Raw genomic sequence first — 14,151 nt, 5'->3', positions numbered from 1 at the left:
ATTATTAAAATTGTCTGTCTGGCATTCTTACGAATAAGTTTTGGATTTAAGGCTAACTCGTATCAGCGCTGGAACCATACCGTAATGCAATGGTGAGTAGCCTATAAACAGGAGCCTAATAATTAAAAGTTTATATCAAGATATAAACGACAAAGCAGAACGACTTCTTGTGTTAGGGGAAACCTCTTTGTTTGTTTTCACAAGAGTTAAAGTGACGTCATAAATAGCGGCAAAAATACGAATTTTTAATTCCTTGGGGTTGTCTGAAACTGAACAGAGTTGAGTTTAAATGTTGTCGTAATTTTTACAAAGTTATGACAAAGAAACGTGGTTACAAAACATGGGCCCAGGCCAGAAACGATATAGAGGAAACTTTAAAAAGTGGACGCTATGCTGGTAATGACAGCGAACTTTGTTTCGAATCAGGGCTGCAGTTGGCACACACATTGTCTCATTATCCCAGCCCTATATTTAGCTCTAGTTTTTATGAAGACCAGAAAGAGGGTTTTGAGTATTATTTGCTGAACTACGTTTCAGCCGATAGTGGAGAAAGCTTTATTGTTCAATGGAGATACGATCCTACAGCTGGGTCAGCAAAAATCACCAAGAAATCTCCAATTCGTCAGTATTTAAATCATATACTTTGGATCCACACCCAAAATGCTTTTATTGGTGAGTTATAATGCTTTGGATTTCAATTTATTGAAAACTTTAGATAAAATCTGTAAATTTCTTTGTCTGAGCTCCAGTTTTAGTCTAGTAACTCGGAAATTTCAGCTTTTTACTTTAAGTCCCTTCTGCTTTAGTTTAGTTTTGCCTGTCATTCATTTAAGGTAGGCTAAGTAACCATAGACACTTTTGGAGTTAAGGCTGTCATCTTGTTTTAGGTGGCAAGATTTTTTCGATTACCTGTCGGCCTACTTAACGATGGAAATTTTCTATTCCCTTTGATTCTTTTTATAATGCAAATATTCTAGGCATCGACTTGTAAAGATTTTGTTCGTGTAGGTAGAATAGGAATTCCTAACAGTAAACAAAAACTATTGAAAAACTTTTGCCTGGTTTTTATTCGACAGTGCGTTGAATTCTACGTATTGGTTTTGTTCGACATGAGATCACTTTGCATGATCAGCGTGGCATTTGACGTGAAATGCAGAAAAAGTTTGAGTAGTAACTGTGAGGCCTGAAACGTTTCCAATTTAGAAAAGAATCAAAGTGGGTCGATATTTTCCATTGTTAAGTAGGCTGACAGGTGATCGTAAAAATCTTGCCACACAGACAGTATCTTGGAAAAGGTCTATTAACTAAGCTAGTGATGAAGCCGGTATATTTTGGTGTAACGTAATGAACTGTCTGCTAATAGTATTTTTATGGCTCGTCAAATAAAAACAAGCTTGATTAAGGTTATTGCGATGACATGACAATTCGGGGATATAATGGTGTAACATTTGAGGAAAAATATCGTTTTCCTTTGGATCAAAGCGTGCTCAGCATAATTTATCTCGACGATTTTGATGAGCTGGTCACTGGAGGAAGAGGAAGCATAGTTTCATGGAAAATTCGAATCATCGATTTTGGAATTCCAATAGAAATGAAAGAGCCCCTTCTAAAATGTGACGTAGCGGGTATTCAGTGATACATTAATCACTAATTAAGGTCATGCCGTCCTTTCTATTGGTAGTTTATTTGAGGCATTTGATTTCGTTGTGTGCATATTGCTTCCTTTTGCTTAAATTCATGGTATTTTCATCGTGTTTTCTTAGAAACAATGGAGTGGGTGCGCCAACTATCTTACGACAAGAAATCAAAAAACCTCTTTGTACTGACCGATGACACCATCTATGTGGTGAGCATGAGCGTTAGAAGGCAAATTGGTATGATTGACAACACACACAAAGCTTCCTTGACATCTTGTACTTTCTACAAACCTTTCTCCTACCTAATCACTGCAGCGAGGGATGGCTCTATTCATGTATACAACACTGGTATGTCTCATTCATATGGCAATTATTTGTGGTTATTTAAACTTCATTAGAACATCTTCTCAATTTCGCATGTTGATGACTGATACTTGTAACAGAAGCTAACCTATATTGTTCACACATTTCAACAAAATCATTTTACAGCGGTCCGAGCCTTGGCTCATAAATTTTCTCCTCATCGTGATGGGGTCACAGGAGTCTTGAGTATAACTAATCATCCAATCCTCATATCATGGTCACAGATGAGCGGCTGTTTACGAATGTGGAGACTGGACACGCTTCAATTAGCAAACGAGACGGCATTATCTGAAAACATCAATTATCTGCAGGTCGTTCACGGAGATCGGTTGTTTTATCTGACTGAGAGCGAAGTTCGGATATTTGACTTGAACTCCCTGTACAACATCTTTGCCACTTTAAGCTCGTTTGCTGAAACCTTCAGATTTTGTTGTATCCGTCGCACAAGGTTACCGGCCGTGGAAGCAGTAGATGAAGAGGCCACAAATTCTCGCAGAATTAGTTTTGCCGATAAAGTGGAAGATGAGAGTCCGACCCCGTCAGCGGGTTCCAATAAGCTGCAGACGGTCAATATCTTGGCCCAAATGAACAACAGTTCTGTCCCACATTTTGCCGATCGGACCTTTGTTGATCGGCGTCTGATTTGCGTTTTAGACGATCGCTGCATCATAGCTGTTTCACCTACATCAGGAATGGTTCTTAACATCATTTACCCCTCCGCCGAGTTGGACAAGCCACCTGTGGGCCTAGACATTGAGAGCACCAGGAAGGGTTGTTATGTTGTTCTATCTGATGGTGTCCTCGTTGAGTACGATTGTTCTGTTAATCCTGGCCAAATTGCAAATATTCATAACACTGGGAAAGGTAGAATTAAGGTGAGCAGATTCCTTATTCTTAATTTGCTCCAATTGTCATTTTCTCATTCATTTGATGATGTCTTATCCAGATATGCTCTGTAGTTGCCATGGAGATATACCTTGGTGATGAAGGATTTGTAACAGGTGAGTTCGTTCAGTTTCGAATAAATTCTTTATATACATGTCACTGTTTTCATTCTCAAATATTTTAGAATCTGATTTTTTCTGGAACACATTCTGTGCATTTTATGTTGCTTAGCTCCATTCATGCAGTTCCACATGTTACAGTTTTGCTATATATGTATATGTGGTGCAGGTCAAAGACAACAGGGGATATTTATCGGAATGGAAAATGGTTTCATAAAACTTTACGATGGTGGGGAAAGCCAAGAAGACAGTGAGAAAATTTTGACACAAATACAGTATCTAGTTCAGGGGTGTCCAACCCGTGGCCCGCACGGTATTTTTCGAAAATACTGTACTTATATTATCAACTGAATCGCCTACATAATTTTTAGCGAACTTACATCCCGGGAAGTTAGAATTTATTGTTTGCTTTCTTTGTCTATTGCTCTATATACTATAGAGCAGGGGTTCTTAAACTTTTTGGCACACGCCCCCCTTGACGGTACCTAAAAATTTCGCGCCCCCCCTCATTGCAAAATAAAAAAGCATTAAACAAAACAACAATTTATTTTCAATTAACTTTCATTAATGAGAAGGATGTAGTTGTTTTTGGGAAACCAAACGATTAATTCGAGGCTTTGTGGAAGATAATGCACATCTTAGGTCGGCTGCACAGTCAAGTTTGTTCCTAGGTTTTGTCTTTATATTCATGAAGATGACGCTGCAAACGACTTGGTCTCAAAACGTCGTTGCTTAGCTTTTCTAAGCATATCACGCATTGCGGTATGACTTTTCTGTTCACTGTGGTATCTATAAAGCCATACGTCAGATAATTTTGGTCATATTTTCTCTTTTTTCCACTCATTTTGTGTCAATACAATTAGTTTAATTACTAAAATACCTGGTTATTAAATCAATACTAAATTTAAGTTTTACTTCATTTTACGGTTTTAATATTGGCTGACGTTGGTTTTACCGTATTTAAACCGGGTGCGCGACATTACTATTTTTATTATGTGTGGCCGACACTGCACACAAGTTTTCAATCGTTAATGACTCGAAAATTATATATTCGTAAACTGATCGGATATTTACAGGTTAGTAGCAAAAACATCTGGCTTTCTGTGTACTTCATAATTGTAAAACTAAAGAAAATGCATTTAGTGTAAATTAAGTATTTCTACAAGTGATACATTTGTAAAAGTTTTTCTTGTTACACCGTCCCCCGTTGTGAGAAAAACAGGTCGCGCTAAAAGAGAACAGTTAGTCGAGCTAGGATTGCATGAATGAGTAAAGGAAAACAATACGCTTCAACGCGGAGAGACAACAAATATTATGACGTAACAATTGACGTATTTCAGAATCAAATCTCAAAAGTAAAATTGCCATCGTGACACACTTTAAAATTTTAGTAAAAATGAACCTATAGTGAAAGTCAAGAAAGCATGTTTAGACATAGCTCATATAATAGACAGTTTGTCATCTCTTGCGCCCCCCTTATGAATGTTACACGCCCCCCAGTTTAAGAACCACTGCTATAGAGCAATTCATAGCAGAGATAATAAATAATACAGATAATAGAGCAATAGATAGGTAATATGCTATAGTCCCTCGTGCAGGTGTGCACAACTGTTCAAGTTAATTTTATTGCATCACAATGTATTTCTGAAATTAGAATTTTGGTGTGAGGGTTTTAATTAGAATTGAGCTGTAAACACTCAAGTGGCCCGCGCAATCATTCGTAAATCGAATGTGGCCCTTTGGCCAAAAAGGTTGGACACCCATGATCTAGTTGATATGCAGTAAATTACTGGTATTATTTAACATTGTCATAAAAAGCAGGGTTACCTTTGCTTCCCTGCACTTCAACTTTTACAAAGCAGTGTCTGCAAGAAGGTTTCAAGTTTTAAAATGTTTCAGATGTTTCAGTTCCATATGCACGTCGAGAAGGTCGTAGACAGACGACTCAACGGAGGAAGAGCTCGATCAATGCTATTGGCCCCTTTCTCACAATGCAGGACAAAAAGGTGAACAGCGTGCCTTGGATTTATTTCTAACGCACTTGATCAAAGTCACTGAATTGCTTTAAGCTCTGCTCCAGGCACATTCTGGTGAAGTGAGCTTGCAGTATGTGCCATTTGAGGGAACTTTTTCTGTTGATGAAAGCAACAAAATCATCCCAAACATTCTTATCTCGATAGGATCGGACAAAATGACGATAATCTGGGGAGTTTCCCTCACATCAACGAGCTCGCCCTTCAGACTCGAGGTATCTAGGTGGTGCCCATTTGCCTGTTTATGAACAATGCAATGGATCATTATTTTCAGGTTCTTCTACAAAAACTGAGAGCTTTCAGATGCGAGAGGCAGCCAACATGCTTTGCTGCGGCAGCAAACCTTCTTTTTTACGGCTTCATGACTGGAAATATTGATATGGTCAAGATGACTTGGAAGTCCATCCGCTCAGCCCAAGAAGGTTATGAGTTTGTCGAGTTTTATCGAGTCCCCTCAATTTGGCTCGCTCTATAATTCTCTGTCCGCTTCCTGCAGCACTGATCAAAGTGGACAACAGCAGTGTCATCGTGACAGCAATGAAAAGCATCGCAATTGATCGGGAAATCCAACACAAGGCTGAGGTGACCAGTGTAGGGGAATCCCATCTACTGTCACTTTTTGTTTCTTCATCTGCCGATATGTCCATCAAAATATGGGATAGTTGCGGTCTGCTGGTACGATCCATGTCCTCTTCTGCGAACAAAGTTGTTGATTGATTCAGTTCTACCAAATACCTTCCAATAACGCAAAACTTTTGTGTTAAGGTGCGCGAGTTACTGCTTGGCTATGTCATACCATCAGTGTGCTTTGCAAATGGAAGGGACCTGCTCGCCTCTTTGAGCAACTACATCGTGAAGGTAGAGGCTCATCATTATCTTCCCACAGATTATCTGAGGAAGATACTTGATAATGTTGATGACGGAAGTTTTGAGGTGGAGCCAGAAACGCCAATCCCCATGGACGGACCGCTTGAGAACATGTTCTTCGTGACTCATGCTCAAGAAGAAGATCGCAAAGGTGAGCATGAAACATACAAACATTCGTCCTACTTCAAAGAAATCTTTCTTGATACTTTTTGTGCAGAATCCTTTGACATTTCAAAGATACCTTCATCAACAACCCAACCAGATGATCTTGAAGAATTGGAATTGATGCGCTCATATTCCAAGCGCAAAAATAAGAGAAGACCAACCATCTGCAGTCTCTTTGTCCCCGATAAGGAGGAGGTGAAGCCGACTTTTTCTATTATGTCAGTTTATAGGAGGCAAGGATATATTGTAAGATATTCTGCTTCAGGAGGTGAGTGAGGTTGAAAGTGTGGTTTGGAAGGATGACAGCAAAGTCATGAGAAGAGCAGACAAGGCTGAAAAGTTTGGTGGGATCTCGTTTTTTTATCGATGTAAAATGTTGAATTGCTCAAGATATTGTCCACCTGGCACCTATCGCAATGTGTCTTTGTGCAGTGTCTGGATTGGACCCCAACAAAATGGCAAAGTACCCAGTTGCCCCAGATGGTTTCATCCCCAACTCTGTGATCAGGGACAGGGTGCAGACTGTGTACCCACCCCCTAACTTCTTTGACCAGTTCTCATTGGGAGGTTGTAATGACAAGAATTTCCAAGATATGGACGAGGATGATCGTAAGTTGATGTATGTTATGTAAGGACATGACTCACTTGCACATGGCGACATCACCGGTGTATTTTAAGTGTCCTGGGACGAAGTGAGGATTGTAGATTGTGATACGACGCCTGAAGACGAGTGGTCAGACATGGAGGATTATGAATACCGTGAGTTTTTCTTTGGAGAGGATTTTAAACGACAAAGAAAACTGAAGCTTAATAAAGTCCCATTATCCTAGGAGAGGATGGCACGGTGTGGAAGAGGGTCAAGGAGGAGAGAGAGCTGGAACTGAAGAGATATTTGAAAGGGAGGAGAGAAGAAGGGAGGTTGGAGCTCGTCATCAAAGAGAAGCAGGGGAATCCCAGAGAAAAAAAACGGAAATCGTTTCACTTAAAGGCGAAGGTTGGTCACAAATCGTGTTTTGTTTGGAGCATTCCAGCATCAATCGTGTCATTGTTGCATCACGATTTGGGGCAATTTGCTTACAAGTTTATTCTTTTTGGATTCGATCAGAAATTTTTATAGAAATTCTTCTTTAACTTGCAGTATTGCGCCGTCATCTAATGTCTTTTAATTAGTAAACTGAAATCAGTTAGTGCTAACTCACCACCTGGACTAGAGCATTCCTGTGGTCAGTGAAGATTTCTAATGTCGTAATCAGGAGCAGTTGAAAGAGATTAGAAAGCAACGGAAGGCACAGAAGGAAATTGAAGAAGTTGAAAAAGATGAGCTCGAACTTTTAGTCGATGAACTAAATCAAATGCACTGGTGTCCGGACATAATCACGACGCAGGACCTAGAGCAGGGCTTGCTTGCTGTGGCTGAGGAGTTGCAGCACGCTGGTTCCAATGTTTCTTCCGAAATTTGCCGCTACATCAGCTTGATACATGACGCTTGCAAGAAGAAAGACATCGATCAAAACTCTGTGTGAGCAGAAGTTTTAGCTTCAGCCGGTACTTGTGTCAAACTCACTAAACTTATACACAGACTTGTAATTTTTGCAGAAAGTTATTCTCGGCAAATTTAGAAAAAGTTTTTGCGTATCTCATGAAACCACTACTCTCCCATGGTTTTGCTTCGTTGCAAAAAGCAGCCGCTGAATGCTTGAGCAAGTTTGACGATTCCCTGCTGAAAGTAAATTGGATTGTGACGTAATAAGTCATAAGAATGTTTCAAGTTTGTTGTCACTCTTCATCCAGGATGTTGTCATGGATGTGCTGATGCCGGGATTCCTGCATCCAGCTGATGACGTGGATGGAGGAGTTTTCCACACGGATGAGACAATTCTCACTGCAGCCGCTCATCGTGTTAAAATTTTCTCGACCTTCATTGATGAGGATCGTCTCCTGTTGATCTCGCGTGCTCTCAACATCAACAGCTACCGAGGGAGCAAGGCTGGTGAGCAGGATGCCACGGACAAGATGCGCGGTCTGCTCGTCGACGCCGGGATCCCGATACTTGACATCCCGGTGAGTCTCTCAGATCCACAACAGGCTTAACACAAACCAACACCAACTCCATGCACACATCTTACACGTTCACTTCATGGCTTGCGCTGGTCGTGACATTAGTTGCATGTTTGTGCAGATATGGGCGGGATTCATCATTCCTCTTCTTCCAGATAAGGTCTTGGAGAAGAAAGATTTACCCGTCGATGAACCGAAAGCGAAAGTAGAAATGGAAAAGAGGTTATCTTGTTTAAGCTTTTTTCATTCGGCTTGCATCGTTTTGACAATGGCAGCGAACGCAGAAATATAGAAATGTGCTGCATTTGTTGCTGCAGAAATATTTGACCTATTTTAATGTCTTGAGAGACCACAGTAAAAGACAAAAGGTTTATCAATATTTGGCATGTGCTGTATTACGTGCTTTATTGTTAAGTTAGAATAATTTACACATTTTGCAGCAGTCAAGGGAAGAGGCACAAAAAGAAGTCCGCCAACCTCAGTAAGAGCAAGCGCCGAAAGAGTCCTGATAAAACTTTGCCGAACCAAATTATTTCATGTCAGTATCGATCGTGCTTTCACTTTAGACTGATGATATGACACACCACCACACTGTGTGCTAAATCCTCTTCTCTGCAGCTGCTACCAAACTCCGAGATGACGTCAAAGTAAGTTTTGTGGACACAGCAGATGAAGAAAAGCTTCAATATGACTCAAAGAATGATGACTTTAGCTCCTCGGCTTGGCTGCAGCATCCTGGGGCAAGGTTGGTTGGTCTTGATCCCGCCAACTCAACCTTCGTTGAATATTCTTTGAAATTTCAGATCATCAAAACAATCTCGGGAGCTTCAAATACTTGGTTCCACAGTAGGATCCCAACAAGGTGGCTCATTATATGATGTCTTTTCATGTAGAGCGACGATACTTTGCTTGTGTGGCCACTTGCAAAGTTCATCTGCGAGATTTTCTGTTAATTTAAAGAACTGAGAATGAAAGTTAACTCTGCTCTTTGATTAGCTGCCGATGAGAATCTCTATCCCGACTTGATCGATGACTTTCGAAAACTTTCTATGATTGGGGAAATCCCTCTCCGACCAGTCAGCATGACCGACACCATAAACCAGCTGAAAGCCAAGAACTCATCGCTGCCTGGTCTCAGGTGTTCATTTAAATAAGGTTTCATTCCCATAATCTATGAGCGCTTGATTGATTGCGTTTGAACTGTGGCTGTAAGTAATAAGCAGTAAATTGTGGACTTCTTATTGAAAGAGACGCGTCACATTTATGCTTAAAGGGCCAATCCTGTCAAGTCAAGTGAAGAAATGCGTCGGGAATCATTGCAAGTTCTAAAAGTCATGCAAAGATCTTCACTCATTACGATCACGCCGAGCCAACCTAGCTTGAACACTGCTAAGCACAAAGGTGAGATCGTGTTTCAGGTTTCATTCTTTTGAAAGTTGCGGAAATTTTGATGGACTTGATAACTTTTATCAGTATGAGGCGTCCATTTTACCTCAGTACCATTTACCATTGACATTGCTGCGTCTAGTTCAACATTTTGGAACTCCGACCAGAGAGAACATCCCGGAACCTCCATCACCGATGAAAGCCGCGAGAAGTATGAGGTCGGACGTGAGCCTGCGCAGGAAGGCGTTGTCGTCATCATCGGTGAACTTTGCAGTTGTGGCCAACACAACATTATGATAGATTTATTTTACGATAAAACATCGCCCTATTATGAGATACCACTCGTTATATAACGCAGGAAGCAACTCGCAGTCGCAGAGATTCATCTTCTTACTTCTCTTCGTGGGAAACTAAAGGTGGATCCCCTGATCAGAGCGAAGTGGTGACCCCGAATGTGACCGAGTGCTCCCAGACTAGTGGCAGCTCGTCAGAAAGGGTGAAGCTCGTTCATAATTATCGTCTGAATATCTCATGTTGTTACCACCTGTGAGGTCATCATGACAAAACAATTGGTAGCTTTCATCTCTTCTATCGTCAACAACTTTGCCATCGAGCACGGATGAGGAAATAGTTTCTTCCGAGACATTTCCTCCGAATCCAGTGATGATCTCGGTGAGCATCACCAGGAAGAAGCCAGTTGACGTCCCCTCATCAGCAGAGTCAGTTCTGGTCGATGAAGCATCTGTGTCCAGCTCAACATCTCTAAGTGGCTCTGTTAGTGGTTACAGCTGTATGCTAGGTTAAGGAGATAATCCTCGTGTATAACTCACATCATGCAAATATGTCACACCAGGAATCCAAGCAAAGTTTGACACCAGTGAAGTCGGTCAGTCTGTGCCGAGTCAGTGATAAACTGGATGAGACAAGCACATCTGTTTCAACTCCATCTAAAGCCAGCTCTGCCTCCAGAAGACATTCTATGACATCACTTCCTTCAGCTGTTCCCCTGCACGGAAATGACGTTCGAGTTAGCACAATCACGTCAAATGAATCGGTGGGATAACTTTTTTATTTGTCCTCATTGAAGTGAAATGTGTAATGTAGCTTATTCTGAGCTAGTATTTTAGACTTTCCATTTTTCATGATTTTTCAATTGGAAATAGTCTGGTGTGGCATGTGAAGAAGTTTGAAATATTTATTCCAAATGTGAAATTATTTTCATATCTTTTGAGTGTCCAGGTTTTGTTTCAAAATTTATTGCTTCTAAAGCCGGGAATTTTCCAAATTATTTTCTGATTTTGTCTCGTTTTTAATAGAAAATGGGGAATTGAAATTAGTTCGAAAATGATCAGAATGGTTATTTTTTATGCAAAGGCAGGAGACCTGAAAAGTCGACTTCCATTAAAAACTAGAAAATAGAATAATTTGTAAGAATAAGACGACATCATGAGGTCCAACGAACTGGGAATTGAAACGATTGTAAAAATACAAACAGTAAAATATATGGCAACTGGCACAGATGGTATTCTTATAGCAAAACCCTGAAACCAGAAAAAGTTAAAAGTGACAAAATTCTCAAGTGTTAGAGATGAATTTATTAAAGCAATCGATGAATTTTGCAAAGTTTATTATCTTGTCAATATCTTTATTTGAAAATAAGCTTTTTCAATATTTTGGAATGTTGCCGTAGATCACTGACGACATTGGTTACTGTGATCCCACCTTCAACTTCTGTCTTTAATCAATCCAATAAATGAAAACTTTATCAAACATCGCCCTATTATGAGATACCACTCGTTATATAACGCAGGAAGCAACGCGCAGTCGCAGAGATTCATCTTCTTACTTCTCTTCGTGGGAAACTAAAGGTGGATCCCCTGATCAGAGCGAAGTGGTGACCCCGAATGTGACCGAGTGCTCCCAGACTAGTGGCAGCTCGTCAGAAAGGGTGAAGCTCGTTCATAATTATCGTCTGAATATCTCATGTTGTTACCACCTGTGAGGTCATCATGACAAAACAATTGGTAGCTTTCATCTCTTCTATCGTCAACAACTTTGCCATCGAGCACGGATGAGGAAATAGTTTCTTCAGAGACATTTCCTCCGAATCCAGTGATGATCTCGGTGAGCATCACCAGGAAGAAGCCAGTTGACGTCCCCTCATCAGCAGAGTCAGTTCTGGTCGATGAAGCATCTGTGTCCAGCTCAACATCTCTAAGTGGCTCTGTTAGTGGTTACAGCTGTATGCTAGGTTAAGGAGATAATCCTCGTGTATAACTCACATCATGCAAATATGTCACACCAGGAATCCAAGCAAAGTTTGACACCAGTGAAGTCAGTCAGTCTGTGCCGAGTCAGTGATAAACTGGATGAGACAAGCACATCTGTTTCAACTCCATCTAAAGCCAGCTCTGCCTCCAGAAGACATTCTATGACATCACTTCCTTCAGCTGTTCCCCTGCACGGAAATGACGTTCGAGTTAGCACAATCACGTCAAATGAATCGGTGGGATAACTTTTTTATTTGTCCTCATTGAAGTGAAATGTGTAATGTAGCTTATTCTGAGCTAGTATTTTAGACTTTCCATTTTTCATGATTTTTCAATTGGAAATAGTCTGGTGTGGCATGTGAAGAAGTTTGAAATATTTATTCCAAATGTGAAATTATTTTCATATCTTTTGAGTGTCCAGGTTTTGTTTCAAAATTTATTGCTTCTAAAGCCGGGAATTTTCCAAATTATTTTCTGATTTTGTCTCGTTTTTAATAGAAAATGGGGAATTGAAATTAGTTCGAAAATGATCAGAATGGTTATTTTTTATGCAAAGGCAGGAGACCTGAAAAGTCGACTTCCATTAAAAACTAGAAAATAGAATAATTTGTAAGAATAAGACGACATCATGAGGTCCAACGAACTGGGAATTGAAACGATTGTAAAAATACAAACAGTGAAATATATGGCAATTGGCACAGATGGTATTTTTATAGCAAAACCCTGAAACTAAAGCCAGCTCTGCCTCCAGAAGACATTCTATGACATCACTTCCTTCAGCTGCTCCCCTGCCCGGAAATGACGTTCGAGTTAGCACAATCACGTCAAATGAATCGGTGGGATAACTTGTTTATTTGTCCACATTGAAGTGAAATGTGTAATGTAGCTTATTCTGAGCTAGTATATGTGTTGCTTAATCCAGTTTTAATTTTTACACAGCTACTGTTTCACGATGAGTCTTCCGGCACATCTTCTCCTACTCCCCAAGCTCTTCATGTAAGTTATGTCATAATCGCCTTTGTTCAAGAGGGGGCTTACCTTCTATTTTCTTAATCAGTCCCGTCAGTCCACATCGATGAGTCACTCCTTATTTGATGACTCAGCTTCCAGAGAAAAGACAAATGCTGACGTAAGAATAACGTCGTCATCTCTCCCCGCCCCGCCTCCGCTCATCCACGTAATAATGACGTCATTACATGGAAATCGCGAGAGTTGGCGACTTGATGGACGTGTTATTTTGCAGACGAATTCCTTTTCAACCGCTTACCCTGCCCATTCTGACATCACAGAGGGCAGCGAGCGCCGGATGTCGACCTCAGTCTCTTTGCCGAGCGAGAAGATGACGCAACAGCGGTTGACGTCACGAGCTCAGAAGCAAGTGGCGACCTTACGCAAAGGAAAGCAAGACAGAGGAGATTGTGACGCACCAATGACGCAAGAATGGCGTGGGATCATTGAGCATTTACGTAGCAGACGAATGACGAGAATTGACAGCAGCCGGAGGAGGGTAATAAGGAATTATGACGTCAATATAAGGTGAGGTTATTACACCTGATGACCCCATGGTAGCATGCACAGATTGACGTCATACATTTCAATTTTTAGTAAGCACGTGACTCGTGCTTATCACGTGATGTGGGGCGAGGCCCATCTCCGGGAACCTCTCCACGTCAACAAAGTCGAGTTAAGGCGGCAAATGGCCAGACGCCTCAACCAATCAGAGAGCAGCAGCAAAGTCGAGTCACGTGATCCTCTAACCTTGAAGAGAAAGAAACGGTTTGACAATGACGTCATATACGCCTGGGAACCTTTCGTTACGTCACATACAATAGACAAGCTTCCTTGCATATTATGATGTAACAAGTTAGAACAGCCGTGCAGTTATTACGTGTATTCGCGTGATATTTATTTCTGAGCGTTGAAAGTCATATCAGGCATATAAGCATTATTTAGCGCGTGTATAAACCAGCTTTGTAGCCTGATAATAACTTGGTCAATTTTGAATGATCTAAATTATTCGAGTCGCTCTCACAAACAATTCTTGTGCCTTACTCTATTTGTTTTTTTAGCAAATCGCTATATTTAATAAATTAACAACCCAGCTACAGCTTTGTTGGTGATGATGTCACAATCTTCATCTTCTGCGAGGAAAGTCTTTGCGCGACATAAACCCGGCGATGATTCCTAATCGCTCGAGTTGTAGTTTTTGTGTGAGCTCCGATAGATAAAAGATTTCTTATTTAAAAATTTTCAAATAAGCTGACCTCTGACCAGGAGCAAGTGTCGTTTGCTTTACTTTATGGCATTATAGCGTCACCAGGTGTTGGATACAAGCGGCGATATTACGAGCTTAGAATCAAACCGCTCT

The 14,151-nt window shown here is 40.7% G+C and overlaps 1 protein-coding gene across 4 annotated transcripts; it reads left to right on the top strand.

Moving 5' to 3' along the window:
- Positions 1-207: 207 nt before the first annotated feature.
- On the top strand, positions 208-13,882 carry LOC143447131 (uncharacterized). 4 transcript variants are annotated; one of them, XM_076947086.1, is made up of 37 exons: positions 210-672; positions 1,404-1,625; positions 1,764-1,985; positions 2,127-2,875; positions 2,947-3,001; positions 3,174-3,254; positions 4,904-5,010; positions 5,085-5,252; positions 5,312-5,459; positions 5,534-5,619; positions 5,803-6,055; positions 6,122-6,264; positions 6,335-6,413; positions 6,502-6,678; positions 6,748-6,828; positions 6,900-7,063; positions 7,323-7,588; positions 7,666-7,795; positions 7,861-8,130; positions 8,249-8,349; positions 8,568-8,665; positions 8,746-8,872; positions 8,931-8,989; positions 9,124-9,265; positions 9,401-9,528; positions 9,656-9,774; positions 9,872-10,009; positions 10,090-10,287; positions 10,367-10,567; positions 11,324-11,461; positions 11,542-11,739; positions 11,819-12,019; positions 12,500-12,619; positions 12,723-12,779; positions 12,841-12,960; positions 13,027-13,319; positions 13,389-13,882. In XM_076947086.1, exons 1-37 carry the CDS (start codon positions 315-317, stop codon positions 13,636-13,638), a joined length of 6,447 nt encoding a protein of 2,148 aa, XP_076803201.1. In that variant the 5' UTR covers positions 210-314; the 3' UTR covers positions 13,639-13,882. The 4 variants fall into 4 exon arrangements, with proteins under 4 accessions (XP_076803207.1, XP_076803201.1, XP_076803199.1 ...); XM_076947084.1 differs by having other exon boundaries at positions 5,534-5,712; positions 8,571-8,665; XM_076947076.1 differs by having other exon boundaries at positions 5,534-5,712.
- The last annotated feature ends 269 nt before the right edge of the window (positions 13,883-14,151 follow it).

This window comes from Clavelina lepadiformis, chromosome 1, assembly GCF_947623445.1.
Source record: "Clavelina lepadiformis chromosome 1, kaClaLepa1.1, whole genome shotgun sequence".
In the NCBI taxonomy this organism is placed as follows: Eukaryota; Metazoa; Chordata; class Ascidiacea; order Aplousobranchia; family Clavelinidae; genus Clavelina; species Clavelina lepadiformis.
The sequence above is the reverse complement of the archived record's forward strand: the minus strand, read 5'-3'. Positions and strand labels throughout refer to the sequence as shown.

Coding starts and splice junctions, on each gene's coding strand:
- LOC143447131 (XM_076947076.1), top strand. CDS start 315: ATGACAAAGAAACGTGGTTACAAAACATGGGCCCAGGCCAGAAACGAT. Junction 6,265..6,334: donor TTGTCCCCGATAAGGAGGAG/GTGAAGCCGACT, acceptor ATTCTGCTTCAG/GAGGTGAGTGAGGTTGAAAG. Junction 12,780..12,840: donor CTACTCCCCAAGCTCTTCAT/GTAAGTTATGTC, acceptor TTTCTTAATCAG/TCCCGTCAGTCCACATCGAT.